Here is a 22,840-nt window from a genome sequence, read left to right as displayed (position 1 = left end):
ACGCTGTAATCGGTGTGTTGTTGTGTGACGCTGTAATCTGTGAGTTGTTGTGTGACGCTATAATCTGTGTTGTTGTGTGTGACGCTGTAATCTGTGTGTTGTTGTGTGACGCTGTAATCTGTGTGTTGTGTGTGACGCTGTAATCTGTGTGTTGTTGTGTGACGCTGTAATCTGTGTGTTGTTGTGTGACGCTGTAATCTGTGTGTTGTTGTGTGACGCTGTAATCTGTGTTGTGTGTGACGCTGTAATCTGTGTGTTGTGTGTGACGCTGTAATCTGTGTGTTGTGTGTGACGCTGTAATCTGTGTGTTGTGTGTGACGCTGTAATCGGTGTGTTGTTGTGTGACGCTGTAATCTGTGTGTTGTGTGTGACGCTGTAATCTGTGTGTTGTGTGTGACGCTGTAATCGGTGTGTTGTTGTGTGACGCTGTAATCTGTGAGTTGTTGTGTGACGCTATAATCTGTGTTGTTGTGTGTGACGCTATAATCTGTGTGTTGTTGTGTGACGCTGTAATCTGTGTGTTGTGTGTGTGACGCTGTAATCTGTGTGTTGTTGTGTGACGCTGTAATCTGTGTGTCGTGTGTGACGCTGTAATCTGTGTGTTGTTGTGTGACGCTGTAATCTGTGTGTTGTTGTGTGACGCTGTAATCTGTGTGTTGTTGTGTGACGCTGTAATCTGTGTGTTGTGTGTGACGCTGTAATCTGTGTGTTGTTGTGTGACGCTGTAATCTGTGTGTTGTGTGTGTGACGCTGTAATCTGTGTGTTGTTGTGTGACGCTGTAATCTGTGTGTCGTGTGTGACGCTGTAATCTGTGTGTCGTGTGTGACGCTGTAATCTGTGTGTTGTTGTGTGACGCTGTAATCTGTGTGTTGTTGTGTGACGCTGTAATCTGTGTGTTGTTGTGTGACGCTGTAATCTGTGTGTTGTGTGTGACGCTGTAATCTGTGTGTTGTTGTGTGACGCTGTAATCTGTGTGTTGTTGTGTGACGCTGTAATCTGTGTGTTGTTGTGTGACGCTGTAATCTGTGTTGTGTGTGACGCTGTAATCTGTGTGTTGTGTGTGACGCTGTAATCTGTGTGTTGTGTGTGACGCTGTAATCTGTGTGTTGTGTGTGACGCTGTAATCGGTGTGTTGTTGTGTGACGCTGTAATCTGTGTGTTGTGTGTGACGCTGTAATCTGTGTGTTGTGTGTGACGCTGTAATCGGTGTGTTGTTGTGTGACGCTGTAATCTGTGAGTTGTTGTGTGACGCTATAATCTGTGTTGTTGTGTGTGACGCTATAATCTGTGTGTTGTTGTGTGACGCTGTAATCTGTGTGTTGTGTGTGTGACGCTGTAATCTGTGTGTTGTTGTGTGACGCTGTAATCTGTGTGTCGTGTGTGACGCTGTAATCTGTGTGTTGTTGTGTGACGCTGTAATCTGTGTGTTGTTGTGTGACGCTGTAATCTGTGTGTTGTTGTGTGACGCTGTAATCTGCGTGTTGTTGTGTGACGCTGTAATCTGCGTGTTGTTGTGTGACGCTGTAATCTGTGTGTTGTTGTGTGACGCTGTAATCTGTGTGTTGTTGTGTGACGCTGTAATCTGTGTGTTGTTGTGTGACGCTGTAATCTGTGTGTTGTTGAGTGACGCTGTAATCTGTGTGTTGTTGTGTGACGCTGTAATCTGTGTGTTGTTGAGTGACGCTGTAATCTGTGTTGTTGTGTGACGCTGTAATCTGTGTGTTGTTGTGTGACGCTGTAATCTGTGTGTTGTTGAGTGACGCTGTAATCTGTGTGTTGTTGTGTGACGCTGTAATCTGTGTGTTGTTGTGTGACGCTGTAATCTGTGTGTTGTTGTGTGACGCTGTAATCTGTGTGTTGTTGTGTGACGCTGTAATCTGTGTGTTGTGTGTGACGCTGTAATCTGTGTGTTGTTGAGTGACGCTGTAATCTGTGTGTTGTTGTGTGACGCTGTAATCTGTGTGTTGTTGTGTGACGCTGTAATATGTGTGTTGTTGTGTGACGCTGTAATCTGTGTGTTGTTGTGTGACGCTGTAATCTGCGTGTTGTTGAGTGACGCTGTAATCTGTGTGTTGTTGTGTGACGCTGTAATCTGTGTGTTGTTGTGTGACGCTGTAATCTGCGTGTTGTTGTGTGACGCTGTAATCTGTGTGTTGTTGTGTGACGCTGTAATCTGTGTGTTGTGTGACGCTGTAATCTGTGTGTTGTGTGTGATGCTGTAATCTGTGTGTTGTTGTGTGACGCTGTAATCTGCGTGTTGTGTGTGATGCTGTAATCTGTGTGTTGTTGTGTGATGCTGTCATCTGTGTGTTGTTGAGTGACGCTGTAATCTGTGTGTTGTTGTGTGACGCTGTAATCTGTGTGTTGTTGAGTGACGCTGTAATCTGTGTGTTGTGTGTGATGCTGTAATCTGTGTGTTGTTGTGTGATGCTGTAATCTGCGTGTTGTGTGTGTGTGTGTGTGTTGTGTGTGTGTCAGGTGTTCAGGGATGAGAAGTACCTGTGTGACGCTGTAATCTGTGTGTTGTTGTGTGACGCTGTAATCAGTTGTGTGTGTGTGTGTGTGTCAGGTGTTCAGGGATGAGAAGTACCTGCGTGACGCTGTAATCTGTGTGTTGTGTGTGTGACGCTGTAATCTGCGTGTTGTGTGTGTGTCAGGTGTTCAGGGATGAGAAGTACCTGTGTGACGCTGTAATCTGTGTGTTGTTGTGTGACGCTGTAATCTGTGTGTTGTGTGTGTGTCAGGTGTTCAGGGATGAGAAGTACCTGCGTGACGCTGTAATCTGTGTGTTGTTGTGTGACGCTGTAATCTGCGTGTTGTGTGTGTGTCAGGTGTTCAGGGATGAGAAGTACCTGCGTGACGCTGTAATCTGTTGTGTGTGTGTGTGTGTATCAGGTGTTCAGGGATGAGAAGTACCTGCGTGACGCTGTAATCTGTGTGTTGTGTGTGTGTGTGTGTCAGGTGTTCAGGGATGAGAAATACCTGCGTGACGCTGTGGACTGTGGAGAGCTGATCTGGCAGAAAGGTCTGCTGAGGAAAGGTTACGGGATCTGTCACGGCACCGCAGGGAACGGATACGCCTTCCTCTCCCTCTACCAGCTCACACACGACAAGAAGTACCTGTACCGGGCCTGCAAGGTAGAGTGTGTGTGTGTGTGTGTGTGTCACATACACACACAAACACACTTCAGGCAGATTAATGTTTTCTTATAAAGCGTGTTTGGTGTTTCTGACGACTCGTGTGTGTGTGTGTGTGTGTGTGTGTGTGTCTAGTTTGCTGAATGGTGTCTGGACTACGGGAAGCACGGCTGCCGCATCCCTGACCGGCCGTATTCCCTGTTTGAAGGTAAATCGTCATCACGTCTCTGTTCTCTTCAGGCCTTCTGTAGCTCCGCCCCTTTCCAGCTCTGCGCTCGTTGTCTTTTGTCTTCCGCTCTGTCTTCTCACAGCGATCTTGCTATTCATGAATGAACGGGTCGTTTTAAAATCTTCCCGGTCGACTGACATTTGTTAAGACGTCTGCTTTAAACATTACAATCCTCATGATCACTTTCCTTAACTTTGAATTAAGTAAATCCACTTCAAATGTAAAGATAATATTGTAAAGATGCTGCGCGCTCGTGTCTATAAGCGCATAAGGTCTATATTCTCATGTTCTAACAGTATATGATTTCTGAGTGTGAGAATTGGCTCCTTTTATTATATTATTTATTTATGTGCTTCCACACATGTGCTCCTTTTATTGTGAAGCGCATTATTACAGTTTATATTGATTAAGTATATAGTCTTCATATACATACTGTTCAAAAATGTGCTCTTCTGCTCACCAAAGCTGCGTTTATCTGATCAAAATACAGTAAAACTGTGAAATATTATAATAATGTAAATCATCAGTTCTCTATGTGAATATATAGTAAAGTGTAATTTATTCCTGTGATCAAAGCTGAGTTTATCATCATTACTCCAGTCTTCAGTGTCACATGATCCTCCAGAAATCAGTGTAATATGATGATCTTTGATGATCTTTCTTTGATGAATAGAAAGTTAAAAAGAACAGCATTTATTTGAAATAGAATATTTTGTAACATTATAAATGTATTTACTGTCACTTTTGACTTTTGACTTTTGTTTTCAAATCATTTTAAAAACATTTATTCATTAAAGATCTCTCCAGCGTTTCTCTAGTGAACGAGCTCCAGCGTTAGCTTCTAATCCCGCGCGCTACATGTCCTGACTCCTCTCTCTCTCTCTCTCTCTCTCTCTCTCTCTCTCTCTCGTCCACTCTCTCTCTCTCCTCATCTCTCTCCTCATCTCTCTCTATCCTGAATAAAGAGGAAAATACCAAATCTGTGTATTTCCAGTTTGATGGAGTTGAAGTAAGTGCTGCTCGAGGAACGCTCAGTCGGCATCTATAGTCCTCCTCTGCTGCTGTTGTCATGGCAACACACTTCCTGCACGCCATGGCTCATTAAAAGCCACACTCTGATTGGTCGCTTGGAGACTCCCGTCTCTTCCTCAGTCGTTGGTCACACACACACACACACACACGCACACATACACACACACGCACACATACACACACACACACGCGCACACACTGCATATTAATGAGAAAAATTTGTCTGTATTTATTTATTTAGTCTAATTCAATAAGGCATGTGGACTTGAAGTCACCATTTAATCAAAATGGTCAAATCTTTATTTTTTGTGGAATATTGCAGTGTTTATTGTAAATGATTTATCAGTGCACATCATCATTATTGTGTTAATAATGTTGAATGAGAATAAGTTCCTCTCGCAGCATCTCTTCTCTTCTCTGATGATGACGGGGGCGGGGCTATAACCTGTCACTCACATGAGATCAGCCAATAGCAAACCACAACCATCCAATCAGTTCCTCAGACACAATCAAGCCCCGCCCACATGTGTTCTTGTTCCTGAAGCGCTTCTCTCGATATACGACACAGAGGAGCAGCACATCTTTGAGGCTAAGCACATGTTATGATGTGATGGATGTCCTGACCGGCTGTTGTGTCTGCAGGAATGGCAGGAGCCGTCCACTATCTCTCAGACGTCCTCCAGCCCGAGGGATCCCGCTTCCCTGCGTTTGAACTTTGACCTGTGCGTCTGGACTCATGGACTCTTGCTCTCCATCAGGAGAGCGCAGGACCGCCCGCTGGACACACAACAGCGTCCGCTAGCAGCGCTTGAGCTCTGGCAGCCTGTGCTCTTCATCAGTTATATGTGAAGCTAATACATGTTTGAGTTTAGCTGATGTCTTTCTGTCGCACATCATGTTTCTGTGTTTGCATGTGTGTTGGTGGAGCGCAGTGCCTGGATTCGTTCGTCGTCTCGTCTTTGCATGAGGATGGAAACACGCATGGTGTCGTGTGTGTGTGTGTGTGTGTGTGTGTGTGTGTGTGTGTGTGTGTGTGTGTGTGTGTGTCTTTAGGCCAATTACCCCGAATCCGACTCTGTATGTTTGTCAAGTGTGTACTGTGTTCCAGTCGCCATCGACTCGAAGGAACGAATCCATTAAACCTGAATGAATGTACATACGGTTCCTCAGGCAGAAGCTGATGTGAATGTGTCAATAAATCTGGCCTTTTCTGAAGCGGTGTAATGTCTGAGTCTAGTGCACACTGCAGGTCACGGGTCACAGGTCACAGGTCACGGGTCATTCTCCCGGGTCCCACGCGCCTGCAAACCCTTGAGAGTTTGTGAATCTGGAAAAAAAAAATCAAGGCCCTGGAAAGTTTTTGAAAATAAACACACACCGATACGGGTCCTTGAAAGTGCTTGAATTTATTTTGTGTAAGAAGTTTTCTGGGAAAAAAATCCATATTATTCCCTCCAGATGCTAATGTGTTATTCTGCCAACACGTGGCCTATGCGTTCTATTGATTTACGTTGTTACACGCATTTACGTTAATGCCCTTTTCACAAGATGTAGAATAAGTCTCTGATGTCCCCAGAGTGTGTGTGTGTGTGTGTGTGTGTGTGTGTGTGTGTGTGTGTGTGTGTGTGTGTGTGTGTGTGAGAAGTTTTAGCTCAAAATACCCCACAGATATTCTTATATCGCATGTTAAAGTGTCACTTTGTGAGGGTGAGCAAAAACACACCGTTTTGTGTGTGTCCCTTTAAATGCAAATGAGCCGCTGCTCCCGGCACAGGGGGCGGAGCTTCAAAGGCTTGTGTCCTTTTACACACACACACACACACTATGGTGAGTCTCCTAGAAACCCTCCTGGCAAAAACCTGATTTGTTTGGCCGATCCGAGCCAATCAGAAGTTTTCATCTAACCCTAACCCGCAACATGGATCGCAGAAAATAAATAAATACCCGACCCGCTTCCTGACCCGCATTTTTTTAAAAGTAGTAAATGCTCATCGTAGTGTCATTGGTCCACAGACGCAGGAACTAGGGGTGCAGGGGGTGTGGCCGCCCATCAGCCTCCTGGCCTATAACATCCATTACTCCGGCCGTGGAGGAGAGAAGCGCTTCAGGCCCTGATGTGGTGCTCAGAGGAGCCGCGGCGAGAGCAGTTCTTGAGGTCATTCTCCATCTCTGCTGATCCAGATTATTGATGAATGCGATGTTTATGTTTCGACCCGTGAAGATTCATCAGCAGGTCAACCGAGAGAAGGCCGAGATAACTGAGAGATATCGCCTAGTGTTATGTAATAAAGGCTTGATTTATTCATTTATTTCCTTTAATTTTCTTAACAATTAAGATTAACAATGGCATTGCTCAGTTCAACGTGTTGGGAAATCGGGCATTTTGTCCCGCGTCAGCTTTTATTCAAAAGTTAATAACACGTTCATCTCTGCAGACTGAGCTTGTGCGTCATCCTCGCGCAGTTATTCGGCCAATAAAGTGTAGGCCGATGTATTTCATAGAAAATTGTGTCTAGTACTATATAAATTACAAAGGTTTAATTGGCATCTTTATTTCAAACGACCCGTCCGACCACGACCCGAATATCATTAAAAATGTTTTTAGATGACTCGTAACCGCGGGTGCTCATTTTGGATCGACCCACGCATCACTGGTGGGTGTGGCTTGCAGCGCAACATCCTCCGCCCACTTTTACAAAAGTCTTGTTTTTTTTTGGTTGGAAGTATTTTTCTCATTTATTTTCCCAGTAAAAATATTCTGAGTTCTAAACCTTGAATCAAACCAATCAGAGATGAAGATTAATATTTGATAAACAGTAAAAGGCTGTGAACTTTTGTCTTTCTGCAGAATTAAACTGAACATAGCTTGCCAGTCGTGCTCATTTTCTCATAAAATAATTTCCCTTTGTGAGTATATTACGATATTGTGTTTACATTTCAACATGAGATGCCTGTGTGCTTTAAAATATAAATCTGTGAGATGGATCCTCAAGCTTGATGCTCTAGTAGCCAGTGTGGGTTCATCTGATGGTATGCTCATTAGATCCAGTGAAATGTCATGACTGAGCAAGTGAAGAGAGTGTGAGTAGTGCAGACAAACACATGAAAGCAACCCAAGCTGTGTGAAAGGTGTAGCAAACGTCTCGAAGAGAGGAGCTTTATTACAGCGGCTCGTCTGACACTGAAGCGCTGGACTGATGCTTGCTGGTGTGTCGACGACAGTGTAGGAAACAGTGCAATTACTGAAAACACTCATGTGTTAACTGATGACACGCCACATCTCACAGCGGCTCAAACATCTCTCAGACATCTCAGATATCTCTCAGACATCTCTCAGACATCTCTCAGACATCTCTCAGACATCTCTCGAACATCTCTCAGACATCTCTCTAACATCTCTCAAAGATCTCTCAGACATCTCTCTAACATCTCTCAGACATCTCTCAGACATCTCTCAAACATCTCTCAGACATCTCTCTAACATCTCTCAGACATCTCTCAGACATCTCTCAGACATCTCTCAAACATCTCTCAGACATCTCTCTAACATCTCTCAGACATCTCTCAGACATCTCTCAGACATCTCTCAGACATCTCTCAGACATCTCTCAGACATCTCTCAGACATCTCTCAAACATCTCTCAAACATCTCTCAGACATCTCTCAGACATCTCTCTAACATCTCTCAGACATCTCTCAGACATCTCTCAAACATCTCTCAGACATCTCTCTAACATCTCTCAAACATCTCTCAGACATCTCTCAAACATCTCTCAAACATCTCTCAGACATCTCTCTAACATCTCTCAGACATCTCTCAGACATCTCTCTAACATCTCTCAGACATCTCTCAAACATCTCTCAGACATCTCTCTAACATCTCTCAAACATCTCTCAGACATCTCTCGAACATCTCTCAAACATCTCTCAGACATCTCTCAGACATCTCTCAGACATCTCTCTAACATCTCTCAGACATCTCTCAAAGATCTCTCAGACATCTCTCAAACATCTCTCAAAGATCTCTCAGACATCTCATAAACATCTCTCAGACATCTCTCTAACATCTCTCAAAGATCTCTCAGACATCTCTCAAAGATCTCTCAGACATCTCTCTAACATCTCTCTAACATCTCTCAAAGATCTCTCAGACATCTCTCTAACATCTCTCAAAGATCTCTCAGACATCTCTCAAAGATCTCTCAGACATCTCTCAAACATCTCTCTAACATCTCTCAAAGATCTCTCAGACATCTCTCTAACATCTCTCAAAGATCTCTCAGACATCTCTCAAACATCTCTCAGACATCTCTCAGACATGCGTTCATGAGATTTAAACTAAAGTTAAACATCCCGCCTTTGCATAGTTAAAACTTCAAGCATATGAAAAATAAAACATTAACAATGAAACCACAACTACAAAAAAAACAAAAACACTTTCCAAAACATATCTTGAAATACACCAGGACCAATTAATGATGGGCAGTTTTCCAGTCAATAATGGGGAGTAAATTGATAAATAATGCAATTTAAGCACTAGTGAAAAGACCAACCTGTGGTCATTCTCTTATAAATGGGATTTCGTAACGTTGGCATTCCTGATCCCGAAGGTGCATTCTGTTCACGGTCACAACATCTAGAATATTTACCAGCCGGCATTCAAAATATTAATCATAAGTATGCAAAATGTGCAGATTTACAGTCAGTTTTTTTTTTCTCACATATGCTCTCAAATAACTTGCATGTTGAATTAATATTAAGTACATTTTAAATAAAAACCACATTGACATTTCACTTCTAGGGTAGTGTGAATTAGCCTCCAAATTTGATATACTTTCCCAAACAATGATCACTAATTAAGTATATGTGGGTGAATCATACCAAAAACATGTCTGGGTCATAACTCACCCAAAGAAATTAAGAAATTATATTTGAAAATGGGGGAATTTTTGCATTGACATTTTTGATAATTAACCATATTTCCCAAATTATTATTAACCCTCACGTGGCCGTCAAAAATGACAGAAATTTTAAGTATATAAAAAAAGTTTAATTTGAGGTTGATATCTCAAAAAAATGAGTTTTCAGTTTGTTTGGGCGCAGTACCAAACGCTTCCACTGGAGGAAGTTCATCTCCCATTTGTTTCTAATTGGCTAATTTTTGACCGCAAAAGAACAAGTTTGACTTCCAGGACCATTCAACCTTTTCTAATCGTGTCCATAATGTCTTTGTGAGTTCACACAGCAAGTGCAAAAACCTTTACCAAAATTTTACACAAAAAAATTAATTTATTCATGCAAACTATCATTTCTTGTTTTTAATTCTATTTATTTTAACTGAGGGTTTAAATGTGAGAGTTTTCAAGAGATTCATCCGTCTGCATGTAAAATAACTATTGGAAAATATAGAAAGCTTGACCAGAGAAATAACTCTGGCACTGGATATTACAAATATTGTTGGCTCCAAAAAATGGCTTTAGTTCTTCTCTTGTAAAGTCGCTTAGAATAAAAGTTTCTCCTAAATGCATGAATGTAATGTTGAAGTTCTGTGTGTTGGCTTCACATGTTATCAGTGTTCATGCTAATGAAGAGGCTAAAATGTTTTCAAGCAGTAAATGCATCACTCCTCCAAATAACACTATAAACTCCAGCTATATTTCTCACTGGGGGTCAAGCCTTCTGGTTCTTCTGCACATATTTCAATGATAATAATGAATCCGCAGAGGACCAGAGAACGAACTTTGACGAAACGAGACTTTAACCTGAAAGCCGCAGAAACAGGGCATTATGGGTGAAGTGAACAGATGAGGTGAACAGATCCCTTCGCTCTGTGAGCATGGCTTCAATAGACTCACTCCGTGTGAGTTCATCATCTATTTCACATGTCCGCCCATTAAAGAGTTTCTTGACCCAATAAAGCATTTAGATTGGAACAAACCAACAGCTCGAATGCATGATGTGGATCAGAAGTCTACAGTACGAAACTCCCTGCTTTTGGGGTTCTGGAGTAAGGTTGGGCGTCGGGATGGTTCGGGAGCTCCTGCTCTCCTGCAGGTCAAGGGTCGCTTCCATCTCGGATCATTGTGACCAACACGAGTTCTCGCGCGCACTCGCAAATAAATCTGAAAATCTTCTGCGCTCCCCATCCTGACAGGTTCCTCAAATCTCTGTCCGGTAGAGAAGTCCATTTCTTCTACCGTTTGAAATCCCACATCCCATCCGGACTCTGTTCTCTTTGTTGCCCCTCCGATCAAACGACACGCCTGGGGACGGGCAAGAAAGAGGCGTCCTGAAAGCAAGCAAACGAAAGGAGGAGTGTGTGTGTGTGTGTCCTCACTGCGAGGGCTGTGTGTGGCTCTTCTTCTCGGCGCCGCTGAACACCTGCTCGTACGAGGGCGGCGGGTGGCTACAGTAGGACGGTGGGGGGGGGAAGGAGCTCATCACGTGTGTTGCCGGGGACGGCCCAGGGTAGGCAGGGGCCAGGGTCGTCGTCGTCATGGCGACGCAGGGGTCAACGTAGCCTTGCATGCCCGGCTGCTGAGAGACTGTTGGAGAAACATGGATCGAATTAATGTCAAGGTTTACTAGCGCTATAAAAGGTCAACATCTGTCACTGGAATAGTGGAAACTGTCTCTGATATAAAGCTGCCGTCACACTGAGGGACATAAAAGTGGGACTAGAAATACTGGTGGCTCATATAAGAGTACTTTACAAAGTTGCTCTCATACTGTGTGATAATTCATTCTAATGTATGTTCCACACAGGCCAATTTGCACGCTTACACACTCCTTACAAAACTGTTCAACTTAAGTTTGACACCTAACATGACCAACATTGAATAAGACAGCTGTTTGTTAAATGCTTTTTAAATTTTTTTTATTATTAAATGCTATCAAAACAATCTACACAAGTCTACACATCTCTCATTCCAAAGGGGAACTTAGGAATAATTTTGTATAATAAAGTAAACATGGATCATGTAACAAACTGCAGTGAATTATAAAATACATTTTACAAAAGATATCATTGTATTATGCTCCTGTTAGTGTGTTCAGGTGTGTGTTTTATGAGTGATAAAGTGTGTTTGTCGAGTGAATCCTCTGCTAGTGTTCTGGAAGAATGAGCTGATCTGAGACATGAATGAAGTGTTTGGTAGTTAGGTGCATTTTGGATGTAAAGTTAACTGCTGTGCCAAGCTGGAGGTCGGTTAGGGAAACGCCTCGGTTATGTCTGTAACCTCGGTTCCCTGAAGACAGAACGAGACGTTGTGTCGAGATTGATGCTGTGGGAACGCTCTGTGTGATTGCGTTGTGAAGTCTGATTGTGAAATCAGTCCAATGGCGTATAGGCGGGTGACGTCATGGCAGGAAGCTATAAAGCGCACCCAGACCAAACATTGTCAGCTTCTGATAGGTCGAAGCAAGTCGATCACAGGCACGCCGGAAGTATGGCAGGGCGACGCAACATCTCGTTCCCTCTTCAGGGAACCGAGGTTACACTAGTAGCCAAGGCGTTCCCTTTCAAGGTAAGTCGCGTTGCGTCGAGATGACGCTGTGGGAACGTCTATACCAACGGCACCATAGTGACCAGTGACTGTCTTGTGTGAAATCAGGCTAGCACAACAAAGACAGAATCACCTGGGACCCAGGGGTAAAACCCAAAACTAGGTTGTAAACCCGACGAGTGTGTGCGGAAAAGAACAGCCAGCCACATCACACACACCTCTTGTAGGAATACCCCAATACAAGGCTACAAAGCCGCCATACTCCTCCTGCTCCAACGCACCACAGAGGAAACCAGTTTGTTTGCAGGGAGCTCTAGAGTGATAGTGACCTCAACAACCTCAGTTGAGAGACGTGAGTCTATGAGTTGGGACCCAAACCTCCAGAACTCCCGGGAGTAGAACAATCAGGGAAACCATGTCCAGACACAGCACAGCCACGTCTGCAACTCCATATGAGCTTCACCACCTCGGGCTGGAGTCTCCCTTCCCTGGGCCTCAGCCCCTGCCTCGACAGGGTGTCTACTCACTGAATCTGGTGCCCAGGGATGTAGAGCCTGAGCCATCATCACCAGGTGAGATGGTGCCTCCAGAGCCACCACTGCTGCAGGGGTCTCATGTACAGCAGGCCAAATGGCATCACGTTGGATGCTGTTGCCATCAGACCCAACAGTCCTTGAAACTGTTGACAGGATGGAATCTATGCGTGCCGATGGGAGGCATGCCTGCATCACAAACCACGCCTAGAAAAGTGGTCCTCTGTAGTGGAGATGGCACACTCTTTTTGGCATTTAGCCGTAACTCTTTCATGTGGGTGAGAACGACATCTCGATGCCGAACCGCCAACTGATGCGACTGAGCCAGAATCAACCAATCGTTGATGTCGTTCATGATTCGAATACCAAGCTCCCCATCCTGACAGGTCCGGTAGAGAAGTCCATTTCTTCTTCCGTTTGAAATCCCACATCCCATCAGGACTCTGTTCTCTTTGTTGCCCCTCCGATCAAACGACACGCCTGGGGACGGGCAAGAAAGAGGCACTTGCCTGAAAACAAGCAAACGAAAGGAAGAGGCGCTCTACGCATCCGGTGAAAGTGCGGGGTGATAAGAGCTAGGCCGAACGGAATAACTCGATATTGGTATGCTTTGCCCTTAAAAGCAAACCGCAGGAACTTCCTGTGATATGGAAGTATGTGTCCTTGAGATCTATCGTGACGAACCAGTCCTCGGATCTGATCTGAGGCATGATTTGTCTCAAGGTTAACATTGTAAATTTTAGCAGCATGACTGACTCGTTCAGAACTCGCAGATCCAAAATAGGACGCAACCCCCATCCTTCTTTGGAACTATGAGATACCGACTGTAGAACTCCAACTTTCTCATTTCTCCAACAGGGTTTTCACTTCTTGTTCCATTACCAGAACCTGCTCGGGCCCACCACGGTGGATAGGACCCCCATAAACCTGGGCGGGCGAGACCCGAACTGCCCTTTTCTATGGTCTGCCGGACCCAACGAGAAACATTTGTCAGTAGCTTCCACACTGCCAAACTGTGTCTCAAGACTGGTCTAGGTGTTACTCGAGTGACCAATCCGGTGCCCTGAAGCGGCGAACCGGCAGGGAACCGCCGGACTGATTGCTCCGAGACGCTCCTCAGAGGGTTTTGTATAATCAACACAAAAAGAACCATAAATAATCGTCTGCAAACACGCATAATTAGTTTTCACACGATCATAAGAGGAAGAGATAAAGAAAACATTCTGACTGTTTGAACATTTCTTTTTGAAACTTTTTGAAAAATTGCGCAATCTTGAGCAGAGCTAAAACTCTCGATAGTGTTACACGTTGTTAATTTATGAATGAACGCCACCAGCCCGCTTGTACATGTTCTACTCGTGCGTGCTCTATCCAATGCTGATTCCTCACCATTACACTCGTGTCTAGATATATAATATGCTTGTGGACAAACAACAATAAATAGACAGAGACAGTTTCACACAGAGCGCTCGCTGAAGACACAGAACCTGATGTGTTGTCTGTGTGCGCTTTATATATGATTGTATGGAAACTAATTATGCGTGTTTGCAGACGATTATAATCGCTTTATTTCCAAACCTTCTCTCTCTCTGTTCCTCTCTGGCGAAATGATCCGACAACCTCGTCCAGCTCTGCTGAAACCATCAACACACTGAAGAAGCAGCACTTCTGCAAGCACTCACCATTATCTATGAATGCACAAACTCCAGTTGATGTGCCTGACATGTGAACTATGAATATTGTTGACAGCTGCGTCAGATATTAATGAGCTGAAGGGAATGTAGAAGCGTAGAGGAGCTGAACCGCATCAATCCTGTGTGCTGGGAAAGTGCTGTGGGCCGATGATGTATAATGATGCTGTTTTATGAAGCCTACCTAGTTCTTTAGAGCTATATATGTTTATGAATGCAAGAGATCCTTCAGATTTACTGCAAGAAACTGGACTTCTAGCCGTTCTAGGGACTAAGCTTCAGTCAGATTGATGCGTGTCACGCTTCGTTTGCTTAAACTGGAGCTCAAGCGAGCCTTTTTATTCTGTTTTTCCATTTAACTAGATAAACAAGGGAGTGCTTTTCCTTTTTAATGTTAATTTGTCCTTTGAAGAATAAAAGCCTTAGAAATAAAGCCCAAGGAACTGCAGCCTTACTCAGATTTTCAATTCATTTGTCCACTCAAGTTGCAAATATGATGTCGGTTCATTTTCCAGATACAAGATACAAACTTATTAAAGTCAAACAAAAGTGACCTATTTTCCTAATATGTGTTTTAGTGGTTAGGGAAAATAGTTTACCATGAAACTATGAATATTGCCAGCAATGTTTTATTCTCAGTCTATATAATCAGTATATGCACATTTATTTGTGAACACATGAAAACAGCTCGTGACTGACAAGCACTCGCTGGTGTGTGTGTGTGTGTGTGTGTGTGTGTGTGTGTGTGACTGACAAGCACTCGCTGACACAACAGCCTGTCCCGCACACGAGGACTGTGTGTGTGTGTGTGTGTGTGTGTGTGTGTGTGTGTGTGTGTGTGTGGCGTATGTTGGCTCACACACCAGAATGACTCATTTGCAGTGTCCTGCTGGTTTGGCTCAGAGATGAGGAAATAACTCAAGTGTGTGTTGAAGGGCCAGCCTTGGCCGAGGCGTAATATCTCCTTCAGCAACACAACAGAGGGAGGATTCGGGAGCTGCGGTTACACTCCAGGTTTGGCTCAGAAAAATTGTGAGATGAGGGACATATTTTGTAGCAGCAGCATCATAATCATAATCGTAATCATAATCAATAAGGACGAGATTTGTCCTGTCGTAGTTTCCGAATACAACACACTCTGTTCCAAAACCTTGTGAGCTGTTTAGACAGCGTCCTAACCTCAGAGAGACTGATGTCAACACTCCACATATGAAGAAGTTAGTGTTAGTGACTCACAAGTACTACACAAAACAGCACAAAAATACACAGAAGTTGTGTCTATGTAGTCAGCTCAGGAGATTTATGAGCTGTCGATCAGTGACTGATGCTTTAGAGAGAGTTTGGGGAAGAGTTGTGGCCCTGGACCCCAAACCCAGTCTGGAGCCGCACGGGTATATCTGTGGCAATAGCAACTATACATTGTATGGGTCAAAATTATCCATTTTTCTTTTATGCCAAAAATCATGAGGATATTAAGATCATGTTCCATGAAGATATTTAGTAAATGTCCTACCGTAAATATATAAAACATGTATTTTTGTGAGTGAATGCAGCACAATCGTGAACATAAATGCACAACTTTAAAGGAGATTTTCTCAATGTTTACATTTTTTTGCTCCTCAGATTCCAGATTTCCAATAGTTGTGTCTCGACCAAATATTGTCCTATCCTAACAAACCACACATCAGTGGAGAGATTATTTATCAGATTTCAGATTATGTATAAATCTCATTTTCAGAAAATGGCCCCCTGTGACTGGCCTGTGGTGCAGGGTCACATGTGCTCAGCTGGCGCATGAACGCGTCAGGCGGTGAGATAGTGTGGTCCTCACCTGGTGTGCTGACCGGCTGTCTGGTGAAGGACACGTTAAAGGTCGGATCTTCGCTGAGCGGAGACGGATACATCCGCCGGCGAACGAAGAATCCCGCGCCGCAGCAGAAGAGCACACCCATCATCAGCAGCAGCCTATCAGAGACGAGAACAACACAATCTGCCAATCACAGCCCTCATCAAGCAAACGTGTGGAAAACTGCTTTTAAAATCAACAATAATTAACTTCATGTTGCAACAGATAACTGTGCAAGCTTGTTTACGCCACGAAACAAAAAGGCAATTGCGACTTTTTATCTCACAATTCTGGCTTTCATCTCAGAATTGCGTGATATAAAGTCGTAATTGCGAGTTATAAAGTCAGAATTATCTTTTAAAAGCTTGTTTCCGCCACTGAATGTTTTCTCAATATTGTGAGATAAAAAATAATAATTGTGAGTTATAAAGTCCAAATTGTGATATAAACTCGCAACTCAAAGTGAGATAAATTACCTGTGAGAAACGAATGACCTTTTTAATTTTTTATTCTCCAAAGAAGCTTTCGGTGATCAGTTCCATCGATGCCGATATGGACCCTTTATTTTTACGAGTGAAATGAAACACGAGTTAAAGTGTAGAAAGCGTTCTCACCAGAAGTACCAGAGCCGCTGTATGGACAGAGCCCGCACGCAGCAGCGAGTCCCACAGCAGTCTTCATACGAGCGGCATCTGTGGACCAGAACACACACGACCAGAGTTGGGGAAATGCATTACAAGTAACTTGAGTTATGTAATCAGATTACTTTTTCAAGTAACTAGTAAAGTAATGCATTACTTTTAAAATTTACAACAAAATATATGAGTTACTTTTTCAAATAAGTGACGCAAGTTACTTTGTTTTCTATTTATTGACTGACAGCTCTCCTGTCAAATCAAATCAAAGTGCAGATGTGTGTGTGTGTGTGTGTGTGTGTGTGTGTGTGTGTGTGTGTGTGTGTGTGAACATGATGTTTATTGTAGTTCTAGACTAAAAGTGAGCATTTACTCATCTCACTTGCACAAAAAAATATTCAATATTCCTCAAAATGAATAAAATCAGTGAATGCAGAATCAGAATACTATGCAAACCTCAAAATAACTAAATATTTTTATATGCATTTAATCTCACTTTATGGACCAATGTACTTGCTTCTGACCTTCGATGATTCAGTTTAATAAGCAGAAATGACTGTAGATAGATAGAAAGGTCTGCTTTCCTCTACTGTACACATGTCCTTCAGCCGGAGGATTATTATTTCACTTTTGGTGTGAAAATGTTACATTTGCCCAAAAATAGAACTTTTGTGTTTCGTGCAAGCCCAGCCGAGGGGGGAAAAAGTGACGCAAAAGTAACGTAACGCATTACTTTTCTACAAAAGTATCTAAGTAATGCAATTAGTTACTTTTTAAGGGAGTAACGCAATATTGTAATGCATTACTTTTAAAAGTAACTTTCCCCAACACTGCACATGACCAGACGATATCGGATCAGTTCACGTCACTGCAATCTTCCTCACGGAAAACATGAACGATGATGACGGAGCAGCGGGAAACCGGGAACACATCCACTCATACAGAATACTAATATCCCACACGATGAACCATCAAGTCATGTGCTTGTGGGATTATAACTAATGATGGAAGTGTAGTTTCTGCTGCTGTATTACACATGATGTGCAACTGTAAATATTGGCATCATAATCCTTCTGTAATAAAGCATGATGTGCACTGGGAAGTGAAGGACTCGTGTTCCTCACAGCGGGAACTGTACAAGTGTTCAACAGCGATTCTCATTGTGTACATGTGTTAATGAGGGGCGATTAAACGAGTTTATGTTAATCAGGTCATGTTTTGCTGAGCGAATGTCATTAGTGGCAGATAATGTTCAATAAAACATGATTATCTACAGGGGATAGAAATACCTCCGTGGAAATGGATCAAAATGAAACACCAGATACTGTGTGGAAATAATGTTTTTGAATTGTAGTTTTCAGAAGAAGTGTCCTGGCCAGCGAAGTCTTCCTGCTAAAGCCCGGAGTCGGGGTGGACATGACAACGTACAACGTTCTCAATAGTTGAAGACAAGAACACAGTTAGGCCTAAAATACTAACAAATGACAAGCAATAGGACAAACACATACAACAGAACAAAGATCTACCAAACAGAAGTAAGAAATAATACATAAATTGAATAAAGTAATCAAATGTAAAATACAACACTGCATAATCTTCGCTGTATTAAATGCAGTGATATGTATCAAAGCTACAGAAGTTATTCAGTCGAGAGCAGTAAATGATTTCTCTTGGTCTTTCGTTGTGAGATCCACATTAATGACAGAGCTGCAGATTTATTAGGTCGCTGTCACTTTAAGACTGAATGCACAGCTCAATATAGGCCTACTCTTATATGATTCTTCCGTCTGTTCATCTTTACTCAAGACATGTTTACATGAATACTTAGATTCGTCTAGTCGTGCAAAGAAAGCTGTGTGTCAGTGTTTGAATACTGAATATGAGTTATTTTCTGTGGTGTATTGCACTTTAAACAACTTTATTCCTCATTCATCATGTTTCTTCATCACTCTAATGTGTCAATAACTCCTGCAGGGATATATTTGCATACAGTGATATATGAACCATATAGAAAGACTTAAAGGGGTCATAATGCAACCCTCTACAATGCGAGTAATGGGCAACTAAAGAATGTCTATCATTAGCCATTGGCCAATACATTCTTCGATTTTACTCACCAATACAGTATGTGTGTTAGATGCCAATTATAAGTTAGATAAATATTTCCAGAGAGAGAGAGAGTATGAGTCTTATATACCTCTCCAAATCGACGCGCTACATGTAAACGATATTCTTGTTTGTACTTTTCTGTCAAAATAAAGGAGTTGATCTGGAATTGTTCAACACTATTGACCAGAACATGTCAGCGCTGTCTTCTAAACACCTCAGGAACTGTGGACACTTGTGTAAGAGTTCAACATGATGATGAGATGATCAGTGTAACTCCACAACTACTACAGAAACGTCTCCACTAACATCCAGAAACTCTGAGTCTCTCCGTAAGGCTGCACTCGCTACTGGTTACTCTGGGATTCTGGAGGAGTGAGATCGGCCGGTTCTGTTATTGCCAGAGTTTCTGAAGCTCCGCCCTCTTCTGAATGGGGGCGGAGCTGCAGCTCATCTGCATTTAAAGCAACACACACACAAATCAATCAACATATTTATATCGTCATATCCCCAGTCCTAGCACATTTGACTAGCTATAGTTGATGAAACCAACAACCAATTACCAATCAAGACTGAGCGGCTAACGCTATTTTCCCCTTGCCACTGCTCTTCTATTGCTTCATGCTAACTGAATGCTAATCTGAAAGATGTTCTGTTTTCTGTTGTCTTCCCGATGTACCAGAGCATTATTTATTCAAGAATGTGCTGCCGTATGCAGATATTACCTGGAATATGAAATAGGCCAAGACGCATTAATTATTCAGATTCTCTCAATTAACCCATGTCCAAACTGGCTTGTGCATCTGTGATCCGGAGCAAACCCAACACTGACACGGCCTGTAGAGATGGAGGAGTACGGGTCTCCACCACACTGAGATATAGCGCTGGAGTAACTCTTACATCTGTTCTGCTGCTGACGCCAGCCGTTCACTGGATATTTTACTGTAGTTTACTTTCATTTCCAGTCTCCTGTAAATATAAAGGTTTGCTGAGTGTGTGTTGTGTCCAGAGGAGAGCGCAAACAGAGATTAATGATGAAAGCTCTTCAACATGACAGAATAATGAGAAAACCTTTCCGAATCAAAGGCCATTAGTCCAACAGCGTCTGCTAGTGACTGACCCGCTAATCAAAGCTCTGATACGGCGGAATAAAGCTCGCGACACAGCGCCTAAAAGCCCAGCTCACAGCGGATAGCATCATACACACCTCCTCATATCGTGAGCTGTCACGCGGACAGCGCTCAGACGCTCTGCTCATTATCCTCTCCAGTAAAGCACACTGGGGGCAAGCTGTGCCACATATTGAGCGAGCCGCGAGGTCGGGGAAACAAATGAGCCCCATTAGAGTGACTTTATTATATTAGCATAACTACTGAGCCGCTGATGAGAGAACCAGTACACCAGTACACCATTATCACCAGTACACCATTATCCCCAGTACACCATTATCACCAGTACACCATTATCCCCAGTACACCATTATCACCAGTACACCATTATCCCCAGTACACCATTATCACCATTATCACCAGTACACCATTATCACCAGTACACCATTATCACCAGTACACCATTATCACCAGTACACCATTATCACCAGTACACAATTATCCCCAGTACACCATTATCACCAGTACACCATTATCACCATTATCACCAGTAAACCATTATCACCAGTACATCATTATCACCAGTACACCATTATCACCAGTACACCATTATCCCCAGTACACCATTATCACCAGTACACCATTATCCCCAGTACACCATTATCACCAGTACACCATTATCCCCAGTACACCATTATCACCAGTACACCATTATCCCCAGTACACCATTATCACCAGTACACCATTATCCCCAGTACACAATTATCACCAGTACACCATTATCCCCATTACACCATTATCACCATTATCACCAGTACACCATTATCCCCAGTACACCATTATCACAAGTACACCATTATCCCCAGTACACCATTATCACCAGTACACCATTATCCCCAGTACACCATTATCACCATAATCACCATTATCACCAGTACACCATTATCACCACCAGTACACCATTATCACCAGTACACCATTATCCCCAGTACACCATTATCACCAGTACACCATTATCACCATTATCACCAGTACACCATTATAACCAGTACACCAGTACACCATTATCACCAGTACACCATTATCACCAGTACACCATTATCACCAGTACACCATTATCACCAGTTCACCAGTACACCATTATCACCATTATCACCATTATCACTAGTACACCATTATCACCATAATCACCATTATCACCAGTACACCATTATCACCACCAGTACACCATTATCACCAGTACACCATTATCACCAGTACACCATTATCACCATTACACCATTATCACCAGTACACCATTATCACCAGTACACCATTATCACCATTATCACCATTATCACCAGTACACCATTATCACCATTATCACCATTATCACCAGTACACCATTATCACCATTATCACCATTATCACCATTATCACCAGTACACCATTATCACCAGTACACCATTATCACCAGTACACCATTATCACCATTATCACCAGTACACCATTATCACCATTATCACCATTATCACCATTATCACCAGTACACCATTATCACCATAATCACCATTATCACCAGTACACCATTATCACCACCAGTACACCATTATCACCAGTACACCATTATCCCCAGTACACCATTATCACCAGTACACCATTATCACCATTATCACCAGTACACCATTATAACCAGTACACCAGTACAGCATTATCACCAGTACACCATTATCACCAGTACACCATTATAACCAGTACACCATTATCACCATTATCCCCAGTACACCATTATCACCAGTACACCATTATCACCAGTACACCATTATCCCCAGTACACCATTATCACCAGTACACCATTATCCCCAGTACACCATTATCCCCAGTACACCATTATCCCCAGTACACCATTATCACCAGTACACCATTATCACCATTATCACCATTATCACAATTATCACCAGTACACCATTATCACCAGTACACCATTATCACCAGTACACCATTATAACCAGTACACCATTATCACCAGTACACCATTATCACCATTATCACCAGTACACCATTATCACCAGTACACCATTATCACCAGTACACCATTATCACCAGTACACCATTATCACCAGTACACCATTATCACCAGTACACCATTATCACCAGTACACCATTATCACCATTATCACCAGTACACCATTATCACCAGTACACCATTATCACCAGTACACCATTATCACCAGTACACCATTATCACCAGTACACCATTATCACCATTATCACCAGTACACCATTATCAGCAGTACACCATTATCACCAGTACACCATTATCACCATTATCACCAGTACACCATTATCACCAGTACACCATTATCACCAGTACACCATTATCCCCAGTACACCATTATCACCAGTACACCATTATCACCAGTACACCATTATCACCAGTACACCATTATCACCAGTACACCATTATCCCCAGTACACCATTATCCCCAGTACACCATTATCCCCAGTACACCATTATCCCCAGTACACCATTATCACCAGTACACCATTATCACCATTATCACCAGTACACCATTATCAGCAGTACACCATTATCACCAGTACACCATTATCACCATTATCACCAGTACACCATTATCACCAGTACACCATTATCCCCAGTACACCATTATCACCAGTACACCATTATCCCCAGTACACCATTATCCCCAGTACACCATTATCACCAGTACACCATTATCACCAGTACACCATTATCACCAGTACACCATTATCCCCAGTACACCATTATCCCCAGTACACCATTATCACCAGTACACCATTATCACCAGTACACCATTATCACCATTATCACCAGTACACCATTATCAGCAGTACACCATTATCACCAGTACACCATTATCACCATTATCACCAGTACACCATTATCACCAGTACACCATTATCCCCAGTACACCATTATCACCAGTACACCATTATCACCAGTACACCATTATCACCAGTACACCATTATCACCAGTACACCATTATCCCCAG

General features: G+C 42.8%; 2 protein-coding genes across 4 annotated transcripts in view; one reads left to right on the top strand and one right to left on the bottom strand.

Moving 5' to 3' along the window:
- The window catches only part of lancl2 (LanC lantibiotic synthetase component C-like 2 (bacterial)), a 32,196-nt gene extending 26,409 nt beyond the window's left edge, over window positions 1–5,787 (top strand). For both annotated transcript variants that reach the window (XM_079602615.1, XM_079602616.1), the window contains exons 8-10: window positions 2,963–3,139; window positions 3,275–3,347; window positions 5,043–5,787. In XM_079602615.1, the coding sequence (XP_079458741.1) occupies window positions 2,963–3,139; window positions 3,275–3,347; window positions 5,043–5,119 (327 nt within the window). In that variant the 3' untranslated portion in view covers window positions 5,120–5,787. The remainder of the gene's footprint in view (window positions 1–2,962; window positions 3,140–3,274; window positions 3,348–5,042) is intronic.
- Window positions 5,788–7,524: 1,737 nt separating this feature from the next.
- vopp1b (VOPP1 WW domain binding protein b) overlaps window positions 7,525–22,840 on the bottom strand; it is a 54,084-nt gene continuing 38,768 nt past the window's right edge. The window contains exons 3-6 of one of the 2 annotated variants that reach the window (XR_013796409.1): window positions 16,590–16,667; window positions 15,961–16,094; window positions 10,311–10,945; window positions 9,434–9,627 (exon numbers count right to left, since the gene is read on the bottom strand). Coding sequence is in view for 1 of the 2 variants with exons in the window: in XM_079602759.1 (XP_079458885.1) it covers window positions 10,734–10,945; window positions 15,961–16,094; window positions 16,590–16,667 (424 nt within the window). In the remaining variant the exon portion in view is untranslated. Of the gene's footprint in view, window positions 10,946–15,960; window positions 16,095–16,589; window positions 16,668–22,840 lie in introns of both variants that reach the window. The other variant, XM_079602759.1, reaches the window with a different exon arrangement.

Source organism: Phoxinus phoxinus (assembly GCF_949152265.1).
Source record: "Phoxinus phoxinus genome assembly, chromosome: 24".
Lineage (NCBI taxonomy): Eukaryota > Metazoa > Chordata > Actinopteri > Cypriniformes > Leuciscidae > Phoxinus > Phoxinus phoxinus.
The sequence above is the reverse complement of the archived record's forward strand: the minus strand, read 5'-3'. Positions and strand labels throughout refer to the sequence as shown.